This window comes from Anolis sagrei, chromosome 2 (assembly GCF_037176765.1).
Source record: "Anolis sagrei isolate rAnoSag1 chromosome 2, rAnoSag1.mat, whole genome shotgun sequence".
In the NCBI taxonomy this organism is placed as follows: domain Eukaryota; kingdom Metazoa; phylum Chordata; class Lepidosauria; order Squamata; family Dactyloidae; genus Anolis; species Anolis sagrei.
Window position 1 is genome coordinate 13,704,124 of NC_090022.1, and position 26,385 is coordinate 13,730,508.

Here is a 26,385-nt window from a genome sequence, read left to right on the forward strand (position 1 = left end):
TATTACTCAACCACCCAGCAATATTCCATGATAAAACCGTAAAAAAAAAACAAAACAGAGTCTCCAAAGTATCTAATCTTGGAGCATACCCTAATTGGCTCTTGGTAACAGAAGGGATAGCAACTTTCCTCAGTTCTTTCTCCCCTTTTCTGCCAGGATGATTCTTTAAGTTATTGTTATGTCTGAAAAGAACCTGTTCATTGTATATAAAAAGCAAATGTAAAGATTTCCCGTGACACTAAGTCTATTTCACTGTATATACTCATGTATAAATCTAGAAATTTTATTCAAAAAGGTGAGAGATTAGTCTGTCCCAGGAGAAGCAGGAGCCCAGAAGTTATGGCCATTTTTAATGCCTTGGTCAGGGGAAATTAGCTACGTGAAGTGGCATTGATACTTTCCCCTCTCTGTAGAATTGCCCTTACTTTATTCATGAATCATATCAAAATGTGTAATTTTGGCCCCAAAGTCTGCCCTCAGCCAATACATGATGTTGACTTATACTGTCGCGACCCACAGAACACAGATTGTCTTAAATAGCAATTGAGGTGCAAAATAATAGTCTTTAATGCAAAACAAACTTAACGAGGCACTTAATAATCAGTGCAAATAGTTCAAAGGGTGTTTTCAAACAGGAACATAAACAGAAGATAGTCCGGAACTCTAGCAGGCTTGAATTGCAGCCAAAAATAACAGGAGATACAAAAACTTGTTGCAAATACAAAGCAAAACAGTCTTTGAGAAATGCAAGGTACGAAGCAAGGTCCGAAAGGCAAAACGCGTAGTCAGTCAGGTCCAAGGGTCAGGAAGCCAGATGTAACATTCACGAGCGAAGGTTCCAAGATCCGACGAAGCACGGCAGGAAAACAGGATACTGGGAATCCAAACAAGATTAGGCAGAGTAACAACGCATAACAACACTTTGTCGTCTGCAAGGAAACAGGTCCCAATGTGCTCATTTTATTCACTATCAGAAGAATGAGATTCATTACTTGCATCTGAATCTGCTTGCGCAGCTGAAGCATCTACGCCACACCAAGCTTGCCACCTTTGCTCTAATCCCTGATCCTGCCAATAAGATTCCTCATTCCCATTATCCTTAAAACCCTCAAAATCATCACTCGAGGTTGCTTGATTGCAAATGTCTCTAATGTTCTGAACCAGAGTCCAGTCTACAGCCTCCTCCATCTCAGCCTCACTATCACTGGAGTTATCTGCTGTGTCTCTAAGCTTCTTAACCATAGTGTCACTATCACTGCCAGAGTCGCTAGCCACTCTCTTCACTCCCCTGTAATCTGCATCCATAGCTTCCTCTGGGCAGAATCCTGCAAAGTCTTCTTCATCACTGGAAGCCAGAAAGATGTCACGAATGCGTTTCAGCTGGCGCTGGTTCTCCTCTGCTTCTGCATCACTCCTCCTTCTTCTCCTACTACTGGTAGTAGGTATGGTGTCAGAATGCTGACTCACAACATATACATAAGTATAAGACAACATCATGGAATTTAATTAGTTTGTACTGGAGCAGTAACTCTTGCCAACATCTCTATCTCAATTAAACTTAGACCTTACTATTGGTTTTGTGACGGAAGAGTTCTTTCTTTAGATTATCTAAGCTCTGGAAAATTCTCTCCTTAGTCTGAGCTGCAGGAAAGCATTGGTTCCGAAAGACAATCATCCACTTCTGCAATGACTTTGTGGCCTTATCTGAAGATCGAGTGTATTGACTTGGACTTGAGTTAAACGGAGGAGGGTGATAGACAGAGAACACTGAGTAAGGGTTAAATAAGGATTTTCACATGTAGATTCTGGGCTTGGAGGTCAATTGCCCAATTGTTCTTGGACATATATAAATTGACTATAGAGTTGTGTTAAGATACCTAGAGATTCTTTGATTCCAGTAACACATTGAATCCCAAATAACACTGGAAATAATCCATTTAAGTGGTTAAAAGCTGGCTTATTCAAGTGTTGTCGAACAGAACTAAAACTTTTCCCTTTGAGAAACTGACGTGCGCCAGTTGTTTGGGCTGAGTAAATAAATAAAGCAACTATTTCAGATGCAGTCTGCCAGAAACCAGGAAATAAAGTGAATGCTGTGAGGTCTTTATCCATAAAAATTCAGACTTCCAAATTTGGATTTCTGTTGCTGTTTTCAGGTCCCTATGCCGGGGACGAGCACAAATACCATGGTGGCTGTCGCACCTCCACTTCAGCGCTGTGCAGAAACCAGTCAGAAAGGCAATGGGGAAACTAATTTAACAGGCAAGGAGTTACATCTGGTAACAGGTAAGAACTTACATTACTTTCCAGCCAAGTGAGATACATCGACAGCCGTGGTGGTTCTGAAGTTCCAGTATTCGTTTCCTATTCACAGATCAGACGAAGGGTTCAGCTTGTCTTGTTGCCCCTGCACTGGCAAGATACTTCAGCAATGGACATTACCATAAATCTGCTTTTAGTTTTGGGATTAACAGCCCAAGAGTTTTTCTTGTTAAAACATGAGGACATGGGTTATTTGAAAGGAAAATTTTGTTTTCTAGAAGTCTTCAGGAAGATTATTTTCTTATTTCAAGAAACTCAAAGGGATGGAAGGACTGTTCTGATTGCCCTTTGGCAGTCCAGCACCAAATTTTGAGTATTGAGGAACTCTTGAGACCTGTTAAAATTCCAAACTCATGTCCTGTGTTAACTCTATTTCTCTCTTTGTGCATTTTAATACAGGTATTTCATAAAAAAATATACATTTTAATATACCATATATACTCGAGTATAAGCTGACCCGAATATAAGCCGAGGCACCTAATTTTGCCACAAAAAACTGGGAGAACGTATTGACTTGAGTATAAGCCGAGGGTGGCTGTAGCGAACTACTGGTTATGGGGTAGAATTTAAAAGTAAAAGTTAATGTTAGGACAAGGCCTATATTGCAGGGTTGGAATGGGATCAGCCATTCTGTGATTCTTAAAGGGGTAGTAGCAATAGGGGCGGAGCTAATTTACATAAGGGAATCTGATTGGTCATATTTAAATGAGCAGGTGCCAGAATTTTAAAAAGGAGGGAGTTAAGGGGGAAAAAAACTGAACATTCGGAGAGAAAAAAGAAGTCAGAGAGAGGAAAGAAAAGCTGTTAGATGAGGATAAGTTAGGGGTCCATGAATATAGGTCAGAGAATAAGTTAAGTAAGAGTATTTAAGGAAATAGTCAGGATAGTGAGTGGAGAACAGTTGAGAGTTTGCTATTATATGGTTAACAAGTGAATCTGTGTGTAAAAAGACATAAGGATGAGAGTTGTCATGAAACAATGTTATATTCAACTAAGACGCTAATATACAAATGTAAACAACAAGCTTTTATACAGGACATCTATAAATAAACTCAGTTAATGTGGAGTTGTGTATCAAGACTGTTTCGCAAAACATTGAATAAGATTTAAAGAGAAACCCAGAGAAGTCCCAGCAGATTTCAAAAGAGAACTGGTATAAGTTACTGGCCTGAATTGGTGACAGTGGAGAGATATAAAGGAAAGGATCTTTGCCCCCCCCCCCCCCAAACTTGGTTTGAAGATATATTATGTGAAGAGGGCATCCCAGTGGCAAATGCAGCAGCTACTGGTAAATTTCAAAATAAAAATAGACACCAATACAATTACATTAATTGAGGCCTCAGTAGGTTAAATGTTTGTGAATATTTACATAAAACTGTAATTTAAGATAAGACTGTCCAACTCTGATTAAACCATTATTCTAACCTTCTTCAATGTAAATGTGCTTACGTATCCTTCCAATAATAATAGAGTAAAAAATAAATGTAATAATAATAATAATTAGAATAAAATAATGGAAATGTAATAATAACAGTAATAGAGTAAAAAAATAAATGCATAATAGAGTAAAATAATAAACATAATAATTAATAGAGTAAAATAATAAATGTCATAATAGCAATAATAAATGGAATAAAATAATAAATGGAATAATAATAAATAAGAGTAAAATAATAAACATAATTATAATAGAGTAAAATAATAAATGTAATAATGACAATATAAGGGTAAAATAATAAATGTAATAAAATAATAGAGTAAAATAATAATAATGTAATAATAATAACAGAGTAAAATAATAAATAATCTTGATTCGGGTATAATAATAACAACAACAACAACTTTATTTTGATACCCTGCCACTTTCTCTCCGAAGGGACTCGGGGGCGGCTTACAAGGGACAAGCCCGAAAATACAGATTAAAACCCACACAATAAGATAAAAATGAAATCGACAACAACATCAAAAACATTACAGTCACAGTTGTCAGGACATGATTCAAAGCTTGGGAAAATAAGCATTTGAGTCCTGCCCCTGCCAACATACCTGGAGCAAGGTCAGCGTCAACAAAAGAACCTGGAGGAGGAGAGCAGTCCTGAGAGGAAGCGATAATCAGGAGAAATTGTTCAAAGGAGTTGGAGAAGGCTGGGGAAGGGTTTGGAAGGGGAGGAGGGAAAAACACTATAAAAGGGACTGAAGGAAAAAGGGAAATTAGTAGGGTTATTCTCTTTCTCGTCTGTGTAGAAGCAATAAAGCTGGCTACGTCCACCTAGCGTGTGAGTACTATTTGATTGCTAAAACCTACCAGCAGAGCCTGACAACAGTACACAATTTTAAAAGGGGCTGAAAAACTCGGCTTATACTTAAGTATATATGGTATGCATTTTCATAATGTTTTATTATGATTTGTTTTTGTGTTGTGCCCCCTCGAGTAGAGGTGGGTAAGAAATAAAATTATTATTATTACTATCATCATCATCATCATTAAAAATAATTGCTACTTAAGGCGTTTAGGCCATAGGCCGACCACTTCCAATATAAGACCTTTTTTTTGGTTGTGTCAGGAGCGACTTGAGAAACTGCAAGTTGCTTCTGGTGTGAGAGAATTGGCCGTCTGCAGGACATTGCCCAGGGGATGCCCGGATGAATTGATGTTTTTATCATCCTTGTGGGAGGCTTCTCTCATGTCCCTGCGTGAGGAGCTGGAGCTGATAGAGGGAGCTCATCCGCCTCTCCCCGGATTCGAACTTGCAACCTGTCGGTCTTCAGTCCTGCCGGCACAGGGGTTTAACCCACTGCGCCACCGGGGGCTCCTATATAAGACATTGAAATGCTTATGAAAATCATGCCATAGAAGACATGTAGTATTCTAGCTATAGGACCATTTCTGTGTCCCCAACAACCACTTCCTGTTCTTCCTCTCTCTCTCTCTCTCGCTTTCTTCCCCTCCACCTTAGTAGCAGATTCATTACAAACAGGGGAGTACTGCAGAATAGAATAGTTGTGTTTTTAAAAATTATTATTTGAGATCCATGGTTGGTTGAATCCTCAAATCCAGAATGACTACCCACTGTCTATATTAAAATCAAATAAGCATATACAGAATAGAAAGTCTATAGCAAGATATTATGTCTTAATGGTTAGGTGATGTAGAGGTATGAATATCAGAGACTGTGGGTGATGATAAACCACTCACTTTACCTTATCTTTCACAGCCAACACAATGCCCCCAGCAAGAAGCTCTGATGTTGCACCCCCTCCACAAGTCCAGCAGGGAGCTGGAATTGGACTAATCCAGGCCACTCCACAAGTCCAGCAAGGAGCTGGAATTGGGCTAATGCAGGTAAGTGGCTCACCCACAAAACTTCTTGACTGAAGGCAGAAGTACAGTCTTGTCCTGTGTTGAGTTAAGCAAGGCTTGCATTTCAATAAGAAAAGGACAGAGTTTGAGGAAGCGAATTTGGTGCCCAGAATCCTCATCTCAGTATGGCAAGGGCTTGTGCATATCCTGTGATTCCGATCGGCCTGGGCCAACTGTATGTGATACTTGTAAATTCCCACCTACTGGTGTGAAGAAGACCTTACTAACTTATAATCAAAATTCAGTCAGAGACCTTTTCACAAATGTGTGGATGCCCTTTTTTGGTTGATATTCCTATCTCCCCAAGTTACTACAAACCCCCAAAGCTATTTTGTCATTGCAAGCAAGCATTGGCTCCCCCCCCCCCCTCATGGGAAGACACAGATTGATTGCAGCAGTGCTGAGATCTTCTAGGAAGCTGAGGAGCGGTTTCAGGGCTTCAAAATAAGCTTCCGGGGGGAAAGGGGAATGTAGCTCCTGGTATCCTAAGTCTGCATGAGGATATTCAAAGGACACTAAGGGGACTGAGATTGGTCCTGGGGCCTGTGGGAAATCTGAACAAGACACGTGTCCCCTGTTTCAGGAGCCTGTGAAGGTGAAAGAAGAGCCTGATCTTGATTTGAGACCCTCCTGTAGTGAATTTGTGCGCGATGTCACCAGTGTTGGCAGCTCTAGCGCTGGTTCAGGTGAGCATCTTCCCTCGGGAAAGGGTGGGCAAAATGGGAAGGGATCTCAAAAATCCTAGTGTGTTAATTTTGTTTTAAAACATAATTTATATTTCCCGTTCACTTTAGGAAATAAACTGGTTAGTGTTGCTTTAGGAGCCCCTGGTTGTGCAATGGGTTAAACTGCTGAGCTGCTGAATTTGCTTACTGAAAGGTTGCAGGTTCGAATCCAGGGAGTGGCATGAGTTCCCGCTGTTAGCCCCAACTTCTGTCAACCTAGCAATTCGAAAACAAAAAAATATGAGTAGATCAATAGGCACCACTCTGATAGGAAGGTAACAGCGCTCCGTGCAGTCATGTTGGCCACATGGAGATGTCTATGGACAACGCTGGCCCTTCAGCTTAGAAATGGAGATGAGCACCAACTCCCAGAGTCAGACACGACTGGACTTAATGTCAGGGGAATGCCTTTACCTAACCTCACTTTGCTTTTTATTTGTGAGCTAAGATATTACATCCAGTCCCCCACATTCACTGGGGATCAATACCCTGGGAAAGTGGAAAAACCATAAATAAAATACTTGGAGTTTTTTTTAACCCACAGAAAATGCTGTTCTAATCTCAAAGATCTACTGAAACAATAAGATCTTCATCTGCTTATGAAAACATTGCAAGGAGGGTTTTTTTATGTCAGTAGTGACTTGAGGAGCTGCAAGTTTTCCCATCAAATATACCTGTGAGGGTGGAGAGACAGAAAGACCTTCTTAATAGATTTTGTATTTCAAGTGTACACAATTCCAGAACATAAAGTATTCCAATTTACTTTTCAAAGAATACAAAATATCCAATATTGTATACATATTCTACCTTTGTTTGTTTTTAGAAGTATACTTACATATATTTAGAACATTAAAACCCTTTGAGAAGAGATGTCCCAATGTCTTTCCCTCTGTGATTCACCTCGGAAGCTAAGATCATTGAGGAGGCCCTGCTCTTGGTCCCATTCTCCTTGCAAGCGCAGCTGGTGGGGATGAGAGACAGGGCCTTCTCAGTGGTGGCCCCTTGTCTATGAAACTCCCTCCCTAGTGAAATTAGATTGGCCCCCTCCCTCCTGACCTTCAGGAAACAACTAAAGCATTGGCTGTTGGAACAAGTTTTGGGTCAGTAAGCAGTACAGTAAGAGACTACCAATAACGGAATGATGACTCGGATTGGCCCTGGAATAAGATTTGGATTTTGTGATTTCAATTGATGTTTTATGTTTATGTTTTTCATTGGGTTGATTTTAATGTTTATTTACCGATATGTATATACAGCATTGAATTTTGCCTTTGTGAGGCTGCCCTGAGTCTCCTTAGGGATGAGAAGGATGGGATACCAATGTGATAAATAAATAAATTTGCAAAGCTTTTAAGGACAGGGTGCTTGCAAAAACTTAAGGTTTTTGCATGTTCAACCAAGATTTAATCTTAGGTTCTAAAGAATGGCTTCGCCAGGAATCAGTATAAAAGAAAGATGAGGAAGGCCCATTGCCAACACAAAAGATGCCTCAGTGTATTTGACCAAAGGTTTCGTTCATCTGTTTGCAATAAAGACCAACTAAATACTGTCCTTGAGTATAATGCCTCTGTATTTGTAATGTATGTAGCGTGTGCTGAGTATTATCTCCTCTCAGCCTAGAAAACTACAGACTTTGGCAAGTCCCACAAGGAGGCCGGGCTTTAGCACATCTGGTTAATCACTAGCATCAATAGATCTTTCCCAACCAAAAGATTAGCAGTTCGAGCCCGGGTCGGGGTGAGCACCCGACCTTCAGCCTAGCATACTGCCCACCTAAGCAGTTCAAAAACAGCTGTGATTAGAAAAAATAGGCATTGCTTAAACAAGAAGGTGTTTTGCGGCACCATAAAAAAAGCCTGCAATCAAAGAACAGGAGGAAAGTCTGTGATCAAAAAAGGCTCATTGTCATAGAGGATGGAGTGACAGCAGCCCTTGTGGCTGGAACCTAGCATAACTTCCAGGATGCTGAAGTTGGGATAATACCAACACATACCTCTATCTGTCTTTCTGTCCTGTATGTCTAATGGCATTGAATGTTTGCCGTGCATGTGTTCTGTGATCTGCTCTGACTCCCCTTCAGGGTGAGTAGAGCGGAATATAAATGCTGTAAATAAATATATACATAATTTTTATACCAGAACCTTTCTCAGGTATCCCAAATGGCTAGCATACAAATATTTTGAATATGCTGTTTGGGATTATTTTGGCCAGATGAGCTAAGGAAGTCCGAACTGACCTCATTTCCTGTGTTTTTTCCTAGTCCTGACTCAAGAAGGCTTCTTGGCTCCTGTGCCTCAGACCATTGCGCAGCCTGTTCAGAAAGAACCCATCTTTCCCCCAAACTCTGAAAATGAGCAGTCAATTCCCAACACCCCTTTGGGTAAGTGTGTGCAGATGTGAGGCAGGGACAAGACCATCTGGAGGGTGGGAATTCCAGGTTTCTAGGCCTCGAGTACCTGTGTTGTGTCTGCATATTAAGCGTAGGAAAAAGTACAGCCATCAAGGATGCCCTAAGACAGTGTTTCTCGACCTGGGGGTCGCAAGGGGGCATCAGAGGGGTCGCCAAAGACCATCAGAAAAAAACAGTATTTTCTGTTGGTCATGGGAGTTCTGTGTGGGAAGTTTGGCCCAATTCTATTGTTGGTGGAGTTCAAAATGCTCTTTGATTGTAGGTGAACTATAAATCCCAGCAACTACAGCTCCCAAATTAAGGGGTCGTGGCATTAAGAAGGTTGAGAACTACTGCCCTAAGACATAATACTGAGAGACAGTGTGGGGTGGTGTTTTGAGTATTGGACTGGAATGTCAGAGACCCTTGGGTTGGATCGCACACAAGTCACACTCTCAGCCTCGGAAAACAACAAAGCCCTCTGAAAAATCTCATCAAGAAAACCCCATGTTAAGTTTATCTTGAATCACAGAACCTTATACTAGGAAGAGTCCCCCAAGGGCCATCCAGTCCACCCCCTTTCTGCCATACAGGAAACGCACAGTCACTGGGTTGTTGTAGGGTTTTTTTCGGGCTATGTGGCCATGTTCTAGAGGCATTCTCTCCTGATGTTTCGCCTGCATCTATGGCAAGCATCCTCAGAGGTTGTGAGGTGACCTCACAACCTCTGAGGATGCTTGCCTTAGATGCGGGCGAAACGTCAGAAAGAATGCCTCTAGAACATGGCCATATAGCCCGAAAAAACCTACAACAACCCAGTGATTCCAGCCATGAAAGCCTTTGACAATACAATGCACAGTCAAATCATCCCCAACAAATGGCCATCTAGCCTCTCTTTAAAACCTCCAAGGAAGGAGCCACCGCCACACTCCAAGGCAGAGAGGTCCACTGTTGAATAGCTTTTCTTACAGTCAGAAAGTTCCTCCTAATATTCAGGTGTAATCTTCTTTCCTGTCATTTGAACCCATTGCTCAGAGTCCTGGTTTCCAGGGCAGCCGAAGACAAACTTGCTCCCTCCTCCTTATGACATCCCTTCAAATGGTGGTCATGTCTCCTCTCAACCTTCTATTCGGAAAATTAAACATATCTAGCTCTTTAAGCCTCTCCTCATAGGGGTTTCCGGACCTTTGACCATTTTGTTTGACCTCCTTTGGACAGATTCTGGTCCCTCTTGAATTGTGGTAGCTGGAATTTGGCACATAACACTCCCTGAGATGTTTCTCTGGCATTTTCCTATTCTGTTCCAGCTTCCCATTATTCAAATTGAGCTGTTGAGGCTGAAAGACAGAGAGAGGGAACATAATTTTCTAAAGGCAATTAGTGAATTGTTTTCCAGATGTTCTGCCACTTACCTGTTCATGGGATCAAACTGGAAGTTACTCAGCAGGAAGTGATTCCTTGTGCATTTTTGTCTTTTCCCACTAGGTAACATAATGCTGACTGGGATCAAAACAGAGGATAATCAGGATTCAGGGTCGGATACCGACGTCTCATTTGAATTCCCATTTCCGGAAGACAGTTCCTGGAGTCATGATAAGGACCAGGGTAGTGAGAAGAACCAGGGTAATTCTGAAACAAACCCACCTCCTCAGGTGCCACAGGAAGAAACGTCCTCTCAAATTCAGCGGAAGAAGAATGGCCGTTGCTACCCACCCGAGAAAAAGCACCTATGCTCCGAATGTGGGCACGCGTGCTATTACTTATCTGACCTGCTGAGGCACATGAAGAAGCATTCAAATGAGCTATACAAGTGCTCTCAATGTGGGAAGGGATTCAAAGCGAAAGCCACTTTGACGGCTCATCAGAAAACTCATGTGGCACCGGACAACTCCAGCGGCACCAATCCGGCAGAGGACCAAACTGAGGGCGGATACATATGTTGTGAATGTGGGATCAGCAAAGCGACCGAGTTAGGCCTCACCGAACACATGAAGGTCCACACATCCGATAAGCACTTCCAGTGTGATATATGTGGCGAGGTCTTCAAATTGAAGACCACTCTCATGAAGCACCAGATGACTCACAACAACGTGAAGCGTGTAGTCACGCTGAAAGGTAAGCTTTGTGGGTTGTCTCTAGCTCCTCCAAAATGCATTGATTCTTGATTACTTTCTTAGACTTGCGGGTCAACAGGTACGCTGTAGGCGTTGTGTGGAGCAAAAAGCAGAACAGAATTAGAAGTGTGACAAAGTTTCAGTTTCCCTTTTTTAGACTGCCATTCTCAAAATGCCTTAGCCAACTGAGCCAGTATTTTTAGTCCTAAGAGACATTTTTTTTTCAAAACCAAGGGTGATTTCTGTTTACTTCTATGTCCGAAAGAGTTCAGGGGAGTCAGAATCATGTCATTCTCATTCCTGCAGACCCCACACCCAACGTGCTGGGTTGACATAGAGGGGAGTAGTCCTCTGATGTTCACATGGATTCCTGTTACTGTAAACCAGTGGTTCCCAACCTTTTTTTGACCAGAGACCACTTTCCAACTTTAGTTTACATATATGAACACAGATTTATTTATTTATTGTCGTGTCAGGAGCGACTTGAGAAACTGCAAGTCGCTTCTGGTGTGAGAGAATTGGCCGTCTGCAAGGACGTTGCCCAGGGGACGCCTGGATGAATTGATGTTTTTATCATCCTTGTGAGAGGCTTCTCTCATGTCCCCGCATGAGGAGCTGGAGCCGATAGAGGGAGCTCATCCGCCTCTCCCCGGATTCGAACCTGCGACCTGTCGGTCTTCAGTCCTGCCAGCACCAAGGACTGTGCCACCAAGGACTCCATGAACACAGATATTTTATACACACACACACATAAATGTGTGTGTGTGTGTGTGTGTGCGCGCGCGTGTATGTATGGCTGGATTTACACTTTAAAAATACCTGCACAAAGTATTTAACACTGAATTCTGTTTTTAATGGATTTTAACTGAATTTTTTGTTTAATTCTGTTTTAATGTTTGCATGTTATTCTAAATTGTATACTAATGCTTTTATGTCAAGTCATTTTGAGTCCCCTTTTGGGGAGAGATACAGCAGGGTATGCATAAATAAGTAAATATATGAGGGTTGAATGAAAAGCAATGCCTCCACCTTCGTTACTTGGGTTTGGATGGGAATATTTTAATAAATCAAACTTAGAAGTAATCCTTAGAATGTGCTCTTTAGCTACCACTATTCACTTTTTGAGATAATCACCAGACAATTGGATACATTTCTGCCAACAATGAACAATTTTTCTGAAGACGTCATGGAAGAAGTCGACAGTCTGTTTCCACAACCCATCATCCACAGATCTTCCAATAGCCAATCAAAGCAATAATGTGACCCACACGTTCTTGTGAAATGCTGATTATGCTTGAAATTTTCTCTTGAGTGATACAATGATCTTCCTGAATCAATTTGTCAACCTTTTGCTTGTGAAACTCAGTGGTTGCTGTCACAGGACGTCTGATTCTTTGTCATGCAAGTCAGATGTTCCCACCTCAGCATCTTTCAACTTACTCGCCTAACAACACACCATACATCAACACAATCACCATAAACAGCTTGCATTCTCTGATTAATTTCCTTTGGGGTGACACCTTCTGCTGTCAAGAATTCAGTGACTGCACGTTGCTTAAGTCACATTGACCAATTGTCTGCATAGGGTTCCATACTTTGCACTTTAACAACACAACCGTTCAATGCTAAGACTTCCTGCTGAACTGGAACTGTAGAGGAGAGTCAACTGAACAAGCCAGTACCTGCCACATACCAGTACTGCCATTTGTTGAGGAGTTATGAAGGTGGCGGCATTACTTTTCATTCAACCCTCATAGTAAAAATTGTAGCCTGGTCAGATTCTGAGTGCTCAGAAGATTTACCAGATTTATTTATTTACCATATTTATATACCGCCCCTCTCAGCCCGAAGGTGACTCGAGATGAGGAATGGGATGCTGGGATAGATGCAGCAGGCCCAGAGGAGGATAGAAGTGGTCTAGAGAAAGTTGTTTTGGAATCTCCTAGCAGTTCCCATGAGACTGGAGAAAGTGATATTAGTTCTCATGAGAACCTGCCAGAAGTGCAGGCTGAGAGAAATGTGGGAGATGAATGTTTGTCTGGATCAGTGGTTCCCGACCTTTTTTTGACCAGGGACCACTCTTCAACATTAGTACCAAAAGGGTTACGAATCCATTTATGGTCAACTTTAGATTCAGTTTGGTTATTTGCTTCTGGAAATTGCATCGGATAGACCACATCAGCTCTAGTTTCTGATACAGAACATATGCCATCCAGTAGTCGTCATCTGCTTGCCCACAGAAAACTGTATTTAATAATCTAGATCTGATGTGATCTATGCAATGCAGTTTTCTGAATCAGCACCCCAAATAAGCCCAGGAACAGGCCTAAAAACAAAGGTGCCCCCGCTTCCATGTGCTCAGGGGGAGGGAGGAGGAGGAGCAGCAGCAGGCAGGAGGGTTGTTGTCACACCTTTCATGGGTAGTCAACCTCTCCCCTCCCAGCATCCCCATTGCCTTGGCACTATAAGAGGGTTTTGCAAGACCAGTCACTCTTGTTGCAATGATGTCATAACAGTGAGGCTGTGGACCATATTTTCGTTCTTGGGGACCACTGGTGGTCCACGAACCACAGGTTGGGAACCGCTGCTGCAAACCTATGTTGAGTTAGTCAGGTCTGCAACCTGGAGGGTCAAGTTGGTATTGTAGGCTATAATTGTATGTATTCAAGTTAATGAATTCTGCAGTTTCGACACTGAAGTTGATTTTGCAGGTTTTAACTGTAAATCTGTATTTAGCTCAATGAAGTCTGCAACCTAGAGGCTGAAGTTGGTATTTCAGGCTTTAGCTGTAGATCTGTGTTCAAGTTAATGAAGTCTGCAGTGTAGAAACTGAAACTGATAAATCTAGTTAGTCACATCTGCAGCTTAGAAGTTATTACTGTAGACTTTAATCTGTATTCATGTTGTAGCAGCAGATAGGAGAGATAATAGATAGGAGAGATAATAGGAGAGATAATCAAAAATTACAACAGCAAAACAACAGAGAGTAAACGATCAGGCACATCAAATCACCTCTCAAAGAAAGATTCCCCCAGGCACTTCCAAGCCATTAAATGTGAATCAAGGTGGTCACACCTAGCTCCTGCAGACAAAAGTCCTTTGTCCCACCCTGGTCTTTCCACAGATATATAAACCCATTTTCCTACTTCCAACAGACCTCACTACCTCTGAGGATGCTTGCAATAGATGCAGGCGAAATGTCAGGAGAAAATGCCTCTAGAGCATGGCCATATAGCCCGGAAAACCTACAACAACCCTATGGCTTTATTATCAGCTGAGACTTTGGTGTGGACTTTCATCCAAAAGCAAACCAAAGTGAGGATAAAGGTGTTGACTTTGCCTTTTATACCTCTACAAATGCAGGCAAACAAAGAAACATGCTTCTACATACATTAACATCATCACTGTATCACTTTAAGCATCGTGGAACTATCAAATTCTATCTTCAAACATGCAAAAGACATGTCTCTATATTTTTTTATAAAGCAGCTTACATCCATCAGGAGCCTACTTTTGAGCTGTCAGGAGGGAGGGAGAGAAACCTTACTCTTTACTTATCGCTGTTGGTGCTAGGACGGGCTTATCTTCACCCTCCTGGAATGTTTACCCCCCTCTTGCTGTGCCTGGACACAGATACTTCAGTTTCCCTTTGTCTTGTCAGCTCGGCTTTCTAATACAGAGAGAGCCTGATTTTTCTATACATTTCAGTGCTTCTAAAGTACATACAGCTTATGTATAAATTAATATCTATATTTCCAATATCTCCCCATCAATGTTAGTCAGGTCTGCAACTTAAAGACACTGCAATTGCTATTGGAAGCTTCAAGCAGACCATTTAAATTCATTAACATGGAGGTGTTTTCTGAAAACAAGTGTTGCTGTTGTTGTATAAGTTAAAAACATTAAAATTAAATAAAGCTATATTACGCAGCACAACATTAAAAGCTCAGTAAATTTCTAAAAGGATAAGAATGATTTGCCTTGGTTGGAGAAGGAAAGTAAAGACCTCCCTAGGGAAGGAATCTGAAAGCCTGGCCTTGAGGTGGAAGCTTTTTCTCTTGACTTTCATACCAAGGATTCAGACATCTCGAATGATAAATTATCAGGAAACCAAGCCCTATGAGGAGCAGCCTTAGGACCTGGATGTGTTTAGTTTGGAGAAAAGAGGGCTGTGAGGGGTCATGGTAGCCATTTCAAAATACAGTAGAGTCTCATTTATCCAACATAAACAGGCCGGCAGAACATTGGATAAGCGAAAATGTTGGATAATAATAAGAAATAGCCTATTGAACACCAAATTATTTTACAATTTTTACAAATTAAGCACCAAAACATCATGTTTTACAACAAATCAACAGAAAAAGTTCAATACATGGTAACATTATGTAGTAATTGCTGTATTTACGAATTTAACACCAAAACATAGCAATGTATTGAAAGAGCTGTGGATCCAGGCAGGAGGCAGACTGTGTTGGATAATACAGAATGTTGGATGAGTGCAGGTTGGATAAACAAGACTCTGCTGTACTTGCATGACTGTCCTATTGAGGGATTGGCAAACTTATTTTCTGCTAGTCTAGAAACTCAGACACCAAGCAATGGCTTCAAATAGCAGGAAAAGAGATTCCACCCAAACATGAGAAAGAATATCCTGATGGTTAGAGCTCTTCTTTAGTGGAATATGCTACTTGCCTGGGAGTATGGAGGAATCTTGGAGGCTTTTAAATAGGCTGGATGGCCATCTGTCCAGAGTGTTTTGATTGTATGTTCCTGCATGAGAGAATGGGATTGGGCTGGATGGCACTTGTGGTCTCTTCAAATTCTGTAATTCGGTGGTTTTTTAGCTATGTCACAATACAAGAGGTATATATTATATTGTGATAGATAGGCTTTCCACTGGAATCGCTTCCTGTATTAATCTGCCAGTCATTGAGCATAGACATGTGCCTAGTTAATACATCAGTAAGCCAGCTACAAGCCTTGCAGTTCTGCTATTGTCCTCTTTCACTCTTTTCTCTTTGTTCTAATTGGGGAAAGACCATGTGCCTGATTTTCTTTCCCTTCTGGTCACTGCAGGTGGGAATGAACCTCCTGTCCGGCAAGGAGTCAAAACCCTCAGGGTTGTGCTGACAAAACTTGGCTCTCGGACTGGGAAGCAGCACAAGTGCAACGAGTGTGGGTATGGTTTTGATAATGCTACTCATCTCGCGAATCACATGAGATCCCATACAAGACAGAGACCCTACAAATGCCAGGACTGTGGGAGAAGCTTCCGGTGGCTATCAAGCCTTCAGCAGCACAGTGAAGTCATTTGCCCCAAGAGGACTGTCCCCAGTGCTTCTTTTGGAGGGCATCAGGAGACCCAAACAGGTAGGCATGACAACTTGACTCATTTGCTTTTCTCCATCTCACTGATGCCATCATTGTGTCCCCTCCCTGATGTTTTTTCTGCAGTGGAAGAACTAGTTGCTATTGTTGTTATTTGTCATCATTTATTTATTTATTTGCAAAGTTTCTATCCTGTCTTTCTCCATCCCGGAGGGGACTCAAGTCGGTTTACACTTACGAAACTTTTTGTTGCCCTCAAAAGCAATGTACAGTTAAAATAAACATTTAAATAGAATTATAAAATTCATTTAAACATGTAAAACTTGTCCGAACGTATCTCCTACTATGAACCATCACAAACCTTAAGATCATCAGGAGAGGCCCTGCTCTCAATCCCATCACTCTTGCAAACGCGATTGGTGGGAATACGAGACAGGGCCTTCTTGGCAGTGGCCCCCCGTCTGTGGAACTCCCTCCCTAAGGACATCAGGTTGTCTACCTCCCTCCTGTCCTTTAGAAGACAACTGAAGACCTGGCTCTGTGGCCAGGCGTTTGATTAGATGAAGTGACAACAAGAAAGGAATTTGGGTTTGCGGCATTGGATTTCCTGGCTTGATTTTTGCTTTTACTGGCACTCTAATATTAATGTTAAATGAATTTATTCGCTGATTTGTATGATGTTTTAAAGATGTTTTTATTGTTTTACTGTTTTAATTGTATTTTTATGATGTATACATTGCAAGCATCGTTGATGACTATGTGAGGCCGCCCTGAGTCCCCCTTGTGAGGAGAAGGGCGGGATAGAAGAATATGAAATAAATAATAAATAAATAAAACAATGCCTTCACTGTTAACCACGTTATCGAAATTCGTCATCTGGGCCAATAGTCATTGCTCATAATTCCAATTTTATCTATTCCGTAGGATCTTCAAAGGCTTGATCAGAAAGCCACATTTTTACTTTCTTACAGAAGGTCAGGAAGAGGGGGCTGATCTAATATCTCTAGGGAGGGAATTCCACAGCTCGAGGGGCCACCACTCAAAAAGCCCTGCCTCTTGTCCCCACCAGTCACGCTTGCGATAGGTGGGACCGAGAGCAGGGCCTCCTCAGATGACCTTAAGCTCCAAGATGGTTCATAGGGAGAGATACGTTCAGACAGGTAACCTGGGCCAGAACCATTTAGGGCTTTATAGGCTAAAGCCAGCACTTTGAATTGTGCTCGGTAGCAGACTGGCAGCCAGTGAAGCTGGCGCAACAGGGGGGTTGTGCATTCCCTGTATGCTGCTCCGGTGAGCAATCTAACTGCCGCCCATTGGACCATTTGAAGCTTCCGAACAGTCTTCAAAGGCAACCCCTCACAGAACGTGTTGTAGTAGTCTGTTTGGGATGTAACCAGAGCATGGACTCCCGTGGCCCATAGTGCAACATCCAGCATCCCTTGGGCAACGTCCTTGCAGACGGCCAATTCTCTTACACCAGAAGCGACTTGCAGTTTCTCAAGTCACTCCTGACACAAAATAAAAGGGATTCACATGGGGGTCTTCCACAGATATGAAACTTATCCTACACTATACATCAAAAAATAATCCATATACAAGCAGTCCCCATGTTACTTACAAGATAGGTCCTGTAGGTTTGTTCTTACGTTGCTCTTATGTTGAATGTGTGTAACTGTGTGTGTGAGAGAGAGACCGAGAGTTTTGCAAAGCTTAGGGAAGGATTAAAACCCATGAGAAGTTTCCTTTGCTATCCATGCCCCTGCTGGGAAGATTTCACCTCATTTTCTGTCCCTGAGATAATTGGGTTTTGAACAAAGTTGGCTTGTTGTGGAAACAAGGATTGGTGAGAAAGCTTCACTGGAGGCAACCTTTTCCATGATAACGTTTCAGGAGTGAATTTCCCTTCTGAAGGGTAGATTTCTCTCACTTCCTGTTGTCACCCGTGTTCTTAACTATGAGTTGTGTGTACGTTGGATATCTGTAACTTGGGGAATGCAGCACATATCTGAATTACCTCCTATCCCTACAGTCCAGGAGAAGATAAAAGAAGAACCTTTCTTAAATCGGGATATCAAATTGGAAGATGAGGAGTTAGTTGATGAAGCTGCTGCTGCTACTACTGCTGCTGCTGCTGCTAGAGGATCCATGGGTCACCCGGCAGGAATGTCAGCCTTGATGGGGCACCGTCAGCAGACCCCCATGCTTCCGCAGCAGGCGGCTCCTGTCTCCGTTGCTGAATGTGACGTCACTCTTACTGGTGAGTATTAATCCAGTGATGGCTTGTTTCTTCTCTTCCTCCCTCATCCCTTTCTTTAACTGCATTTGTATTACAGGTGGGAAAGAGGTGCTGATTTTTATTTGATATTTATTAGAAAAGAAAACAATCTTTTCCTTTTGATTCTTTATTAATGCTCCCATTAGAAAATGTATATGGCTGTGGTGAACTACAAATCTCAGAATTATGGGCCAATGCTTTCCAAACCCTGCCATTATTCAAAGTTGGCCGTATTGGGTCTGTGTGCCAAGTTTGGTCTAGATCCGATATCATCTGGGTTCAGTGCTCTCTTGAGAAGGGTGAACTACAACTCCCAGATTCCCAAAGCAATCACCCACAAACCCAGCCAGCATTCACAATTTCCCAGATCTGTCGTTGGCTGGGTTCAGTGTTCTCTGGGTAAGAGTGAACTGCAACATCAATTCCCTGAAACCTGGTCATGAGGGTTCTGTGTGCCAAATGTGGTCTACATCCATTATTGAAGAGGGTCACAGTACTCTGCTTTGATGCAGTGGGAACTACAAGTTCCATCCTGTATGCATTTATATATTACTAGCTGTCCCCTGCCACACGTTGCTGTGGCCCAGTCTGTTGATCTGGAAAATAAAGTAATGAGAAAGTGTTGGTTTCTAATGTATATAATTTCTTTGTGCTTGTGGGTAAACAGTATTTTCTGCTGTTTCTTTGTCAGTGTTGATATGGAGAGTGTCTGGTTTGCCCACTCTGGAACATGCAACACATCATTGTCCTTCTTTAGGGATCCCTTTCAAATCTATGATACTATTATCTCTTCGTGTGTGAATCATATCTATCTATATCTATGGCTGGATGGCGCTCTGATAGGAGGGCTTTGATTATGTTTTCTTGCCCTGGTGAAGGTAGTTGGACTTGATGGCCTTAAGTAATTTCTGTTGGTCATGGGAGTTCTCTGTAGGAAGTTTGCCCAAATTCTCTCGTTTGTGGGGTTCAGAATGCTCTTTGATTGTAGGTGAACTGTGAATCCCAGTGTCTACAACTCCCAAATGTCAAGGTCTATTTCCCCCAAACTCCATCTGTCTTCATTTTTGGGCATATTGAGTGCTTGTGCCAAGTTTGGTCCAGATCCATCATTGTTTGAGTCCACAGTGTTCTCTGGATGTAGGTGAACTACAACTCCCAAACTCAAGGTCAATGACCACCAAACCCTTCCAGTATTTACCGTTGGTCATGGGAGTTCTGTGTGCCAAGTTTGGTTCAATCCCATTGTTAATGGAGTTCAGAACGCCCTTTGATTGTAGGTGAACTACAAATCCCAGCAACTACAACTCCCAAATGACAAAACCATAATTTTTGAGTGATGGTCACTCCTTGTGTTGTGAGACATTTTGTTGCCAAATTTGGTGGGATTTTGTTCATTGGCTCTTTTGTTTTTAATGTACTCATTATGCACAGAGCATTTATATATATATATATAGAGAGAGAGAGAGAGAGAGATATCTATAATGTATTAATATTATCTCTGCACCCCACAGACGAAGAGGAGTTAATTAACCTCCTCCAACAAGGAGGTTCCAAACAATCCCATCTGGCAGGAAAAGCCAAAACTGGCCGGCCTCCCAAAAACCAGGAGCTTTCGAAGACCAGCAGATACGAAAAGCTCGAGAAAAAATACCAGTGTCCTGACTGTGACTATCGGGCTTATTATCTCTCCGAACTGGAGAGACACCAGAATCGACACAAGTATAACACTCCCTACAGATGCCAGACCTGTGGCAAAACCTTCTTGAAGAAGTCAGCCCTCAACACCCACTACAAAAAAATCCCGCTGTGTCGAGAAAATGCTGCAAAGAGAATCCCAATAGGCCCAGGAGATAAAAAACACACCTGTCCCAAGTGCGGACATAAGACCTACAAATTATCGACCCTTCTCGTCCATATGAGAACCCACGGGGGCGAGAATCCATACAGATGCCAGCAGTGCGGACAGACCTTCAACTTCCACACAGATCTCATGAGGCATGAGGCACTTGCACACAAGTTGGAAAGCAGCCCCAGCAGCAGAAAACCATCTATCTTCCAACATATGAAGACACATCAAGGTAGGCTTGATATTGGTATTAAAAATAAGGTTTTTGTTTTAGTTAGCACATCTGTCCACACTGTAGAATATATGCCATTTGACGTTGTTGTTGTTGTTGTTGTTCTACCCCTCCTTTACACCAGGCGGGGCACAACATAGTTAAACACATCTATGAAATAATAATAATAATAATAATAATAATCAACTTTATTTCTACCCTGCCGCCAACTCCCCGATGGGGACGCAAAGCGGCTTACATGGGGCCAAGCCCAGACAACATAATACAGCAATACAGTCAAAGCATATACAACAGACAACAACATTATCAAAATGACATTAAAAATAATAATAATAAAATAAAATAAACATTCCAATAAACACAATCACGATAGAGATGACAATGGGCGGGCCACATATTCTGAATAAAAAACTGTTAACAAACTATGATGAGATAAGATAGGAGCAGGACGTTTAAATGGAACTCATAAAACACACAGAGTTGTGAGGCAGAACATCCTATTTGGAAGGCACGAACTCCATTAGCAGAAAATGTGGAGAGGTGTAAAATATAATGCTGTGCACCTACTCACCAAAGGCGCAGTGGAAAAGCCAGGTTTTGAGGTTCTTTTTAAATGTTTCTAGTGAAGGGGCTTTCCTGATCTCCTCAGGTAAATATTAAAAAATCAATTAAACTGCTCTGACTCAATGTTGCAGAATCCCGGGAGTTGTAGTTTGGTGAGATAAACTCTCTTTTGACAGAGAAGGCCAAAGACCCCTTGTAAAACTACATAATTTGAACCCTGGTCTCTACAGTCATAGCCCAGTATCACTTACACTTCACCTTTCCCAGTTTTCTGCCTCTGCTATCAAATTGTTGTTAAGTAAATGATCCTAACAACATGTCTGCATTATCACATATATCAGTGTTTCTCAATCTAGGAGTCGGGATCCCTTGGGGAGGATCGCAAGGGGGTGTCAGAGGGGTCACCAAAGAGCATCAGAAAACACAGTATTTACTGTCAGCCATTGGGGTTTGTGTGGGAAGCTTGGCCTAATTCTATCATTGGTGGGGTTCAGAATGCTCTTTGATTGTAGGTAAACTATAAATCCCAGCAACCACAACTCCCAAATGTCAAGATATATTTTCCCCAAACTCCGTCTGGGTTCACATTTGGACATATTGAGTATCTCTACCAAGTTTGGTCCAGATCCATCATTGTTTGAGTCCACAGTGCTCTCTGGACATAAGTGAACTACAACTCCAAAACCCAAGGTCAATTCCCACCAAACCCTTCCATAATATTTTCTGTTGGTCATGGGAGTTCTGTGTGCCAAGTTTGGTTCAATTCCATCGTTGATGGAGTTCAGAATGCTCTTTGATTGTAGGTGAACTATAAATCCCAGCAATTACAACTCCCAAATGACAAAATCTATCCCCTCAACCCCACCAGCATTGAAATTTGGGTGTATTAGGTATTTGTGCCAAATTTGGTCCAGTGAATGAAAATACATCCTGCATATCAGATATTTACATTACAATTCATAAAAGAATCAAAATTACCGTTGTGAAGCAACAACAAAAATAATGTTATGGTTGGGGGTCCCCACAATATGAGGAACTGTATTAAGGGGTCGTGACATTAGGAAGGTTGACAACCGCTGACCTATATGGTAATAAATGATCACTTAGCAAATGAGATCAATGTTTTTTTTGTTTCAGGGGAGGGGGTGTCTCACTTTGGCTTTTATAGCTTTTCCTTCCTTGTCACATTTCGAGAAAAGCTTTGCAATCTCTCTTGATTGGCTGCCTCTCTCCCAAAGGGGAGGATGATTTTTTAAAATTAATTAATTAATTTATTTATTTACAACATTTTTGCCCCTCTCTTCCACCCCTGCAGGGGACTCAGAGCGGCTAACAATGGCAACGATTCGACGCCGCCATAATTACAATTATAATAACAGGATAAAAACATACAATACAATAAGTTAAAACAACGTTAGTTAAACAATCATAAAGCCTTTTCCATTACAACAATCATATGGCCTGATTCAATGTTCAGGAGCCGTTGTATCAATTAGCCAAAAGCCTGGTTCCACCACCACGTCTTCAGTTTTCTTCTGAAAGAAAGGAGGGAGGGTGCCGATCTGATTTCACTGGGGAGTGAATTCCACAGGCGGGGGGCCACCATCGAGAAGGCCCTGTCCCTCATTCCCACCAGGCATGTTTGCGAAGCTGGCGGGACTGAGAGCAGGACCTCCCCGGCAGATCTAAGAGTACGAAAACCCCCTTCCACACTACATTGTTGCCAGAGAACACTGTGTGTGTGTATACACACACACATACCTACATATATACATACATTATTCTGTATTCCTTTAAATGTTGTTACAGTTGACTTTAGTTAACACAAATACTTGTAACAGTTTCCAATAAAACTCTCAGTATGGCTTTTACTTCCACCAGACTGGTTTTCAACTTATTTCACTGAAAAGTATCTTTCTTTTCTTAACTGAGAATTCAAGGCACTGGCTTCCCTTTTTCTCCCTTCAGCTCTCCCAACTGAAGTTATGGATTACTACTGCGGTTTCTTTTCCCCTTTAACCAGGTCCAATTGACTCTTTAAATACACAGGCTGAAGACTTATATCAACACACCAGAACCAACCATCCTCTTTGGTTTCCTCCCCAATGACTCCCTCTCTCCACCAGTGGCAGTTAGCTCCACCCCTTTTGCCTCTGCCTGGAGGCCTATGTCGCTATGGCAATGCATTATCTAAGGCAACCACAGTATTGTTTATTTATTTATAGCTTTTATGGCCCAATCTTCTCTACCTCCATAGAGGGACTCAGACCGGCTCACAGCAAGAATTCAGTGCTAACAATAAAAATCTAAAAACAACATACGACAATAATAAATCAACAATACATATAGAATAAAATACATATAAGCAATTCACCCGGATAAAATCATGTCCAACTCAGTCCTCATATTGTAGTCAATAACATTGGTCAATTACCGGCCTCAGCTGTCATTCTGCAAATGCCTCCTTCCACAGCCAGGATTTCACTAGCTTCCTAAAGGTCAGGAGGGAGGGGGCAGATCTAATTTCATTCGGGAGAGAGTTCCATAGCCGGGGGGCCACCACAGAAAAGGCCCTGTCTCTCATTCCCACCAGTAAATGTTGGCCTGCACCTATCATATCACAACATCAATAAACACATTTAAAACATACATCATAATTAGCCATTTCGTTCCATCTACCTATCTCCTTGTTGAGGACCACAAACTTGTGCAGGATGTGGTTGAGTTCCAATACTCAGTACTTTTTTTCTTTTTGTTTTCTCTGTATCTTAGACAACACAAACCCAACACAAGTGGGTGAAGAGAATCTACTGCCAAATGAACCAAACAACACCCTGGTCATTCAGCAGGACGCTCCCGTCATAGCGATGATCCGGGAGCGATGGTGTTACGACAGGCCAGAGCAGCAGCTACAGGAGGAGGAAGATGAGGAGGACCCAGACCCAGTGGAAAGAAGCGAAGAGGCCACGGTAGAAACCAAGGAGGATGTCGCCGAGAAGAAAGCAGTCTTCCGGGCCATTCTGGGGAAGTTTGCCTATTGCAAAACCACGGAGTCAGATCAGACAGGGTCTTCAACCGATGCGGCAGCCTCAGCAGAACCGAAGCCGTCCTACAAATGCCTCATATGTGGCCAAGCCTTTGAGATGAAAATCGACCTCACTCTCCACGAGAATACCCATGCGGTGCCCACGCCCGTGGAGAGCAGAGAGCACCAGCCGGATTTTACTTTGTGGAGCAAGAACTTGCTGAAGTATCACCTGGGCCAGGCCAGGCCGAAGCCGCACCCTTGCTGCGATTGCGGGAAGGAGTTCTACTGCAGAGACAACTTGGTGATCCACCTCAAAACGCACGGCTTCGAGAACATCTACGAGTGTGGCGAGTGCGATGAGGTTTTTGTTCAGCAGGATGAGCTGATGAGGCATAAGAGGAGCCACGCAGAGCAACACTGCTAGGGAGCCAAGGAGAGACGAAAGGGAAAGAGGACCAGGCAGAACCTTTGGGGCAGTTCCGTTGTGGTGCATGGCTCACCTTTCCATGTCCTTTTTATTTACACACGATCACTGACTGTATTTTGAGTAAAGGCCCGCTTCCATACCTTCATACACTTCTTCGGCGCTATTTGTACATTTATTCTAAGTGATTCCCAAGACTTTGGGGCTGCTGCCAAACCGAGGGACACCCAATTGCTGCACTACATGGCATTGCCTCTTGAACCAAGGGCTTCTGGTGGTTCCTCCCTCTACCTCATGGGGGGCTTCATCCGTTTGTGGTTCCACCTCAAAGCCCTCTTTGAAGGCAGAAGAACCAAGCAAGCTTCAGGGAGAGGGGCCATTTGGTGACTGTACCACAACCCCCTGTTTGACTAGTAAATCCAATTTTCTTGTGTTTTGTTATGCTTTTGTGATGTTGGAAATCCCATTGTCTTGTGTTTTGTTTTACTGTTTGAAATGTCCCCAAACATACTTTAGCTCTTCGACATCACCCTCGTGCTTTGGAAGGGATTGTTTCATTTCTTTTAACTGAGATATACCAGGCAACCACAACTGAGGTTTTAAAGACAGTTCATTGTATATTTTTTCTTCCCTGCCCTTTTCCCCCCATCTTGTGGGGAAACGCTTCTTTCTCTCCCAACTTTGTCTGCCTCCCTCCCTCTATTTCTTTGCTGTTGCCTCAAGTTTATTTTGTTTTTCACATTGAACATAGGGCTTCTAGGGATGGTTGGGTATTGTTTTTTAATTATTGCATTTTAATAGGCTTGGCGTCATAAGGAGATGAAATGTTTTATTAATTGGATTAAACGTTTACATAGTTCAGCGTCCTCTCTCTCACAGCTTTGGGTAACCCCACAAGTAAAATTTAAAGACCGCCATCCTTGCCTTCGGTTCTTCCGCTCTCCACCAGCAAACAATATTTGAGATATACTGCATTAGAATACAGAGGTTCAGTTTCACTTACAGCTCTCGGTCCTTTGGAAACCGGTTTCTTAAACATTCAGGTGTGGCAGGCAGCTTAAGTGGTAGGAAAGCTCTTGTTTAACTTGTGCAGAACTTGGAAAATTCCTCTTTCGGGGATTATGAGCCCCAGAGTTTCCCATCCAGCATTACACTACTAGGCATACTGGCTCGGGTGTTCTGGGATTTGTAGTCCAACCCCAACTCCCAGTTCTGCTTTTATATCTTGATACTGTTGAATGCATGAGTGCAGGGCCCAGAGTTAAGGTGGTGGTCTTACCGTGCAAACCCTTGTATAGGTCTGTTGAAAATGTAAGTTCCCCTGAGTTCAGCAGAACTTGTTCAAAGTATGTTGTAGCAATATAAATCCCTATATTCCCAAAGGGTTGGGTGGGGAAAAAAGGTCTTATGTCGATATTAGAGCAAACAGTTAAAAGAATAAAATTAATTTAGAGCTCCCAGGTTATGTTGCTTGTACAAATTGTGATGGGGTTGAATCAATTTGTTGATATGATTCTCGCTAATAAAGGTTTTTACAACTTTGAGACCTTTTTCAACAGTTGTGTCAGTTGGCTTGAATACCATGTTTCTTCTGTTCTAAGACACCATTGATTGTAAGATGCACACAGAAAAAACAATTTTATGTATAAAAGCACCCCCAATTCTAAGATGCACCCCATTTGTAAAGATATGAGGGGAAGTCTGCATCTTAGAATTGAATAATTACAGCATTTTAATGTTAGTTCTTTGTGTGTGTTTACATGAAAGCAAGTCACCA

The 26,385-nt window shown here is 42.2% G+C and overlaps 1 protein-coding gene across 1 annotated transcript in view; it reads left to right on the forward strand.

Moving 5' to 3' along the window:
• LOC132765278 (zinc finger protein 287-like) overlaps positions 1–26,152 on the forward strand; it is a 61,756-nt gene extending 35,604 nt beyond the window's left edge. Inside the window, exons 3-11 of the mRNA XM_060759538.2 lie at positions 2,157–2,286; positions 5,538–5,665; positions 6,267–6,369; positions 8,669–8,788; positions 10,283–10,912; positions 15,988–16,281; positions 18,269–18,496; positions 20,026–20,592; positions 23,929–26,152. Coding sequence (XP_060615521.2) covers positions 2,157–2,286; positions 5,538–5,665; positions 6,267–6,369; positions 8,669–8,788; positions 10,283–10,912; positions 15,988–16,281; positions 18,269–18,496; positions 20,026–20,592; positions 23,929–24,608 — 2,880 coding nt within the window. The 3' untranslated portion in view covers positions 24,609–26,152. The remainder of the gene's footprint in view (positions 1–2,156; positions 2,287–5,537; positions 5,666–6,266; positions 6,370–8,668; positions 8,789–10,282; positions 10,913–15,987; positions 16,282–18,268; positions 18,497–20,025; positions 20,593–23,928) is intronic.
• Positions 26,153–26,385: the final 233 nt, after the last annotated feature.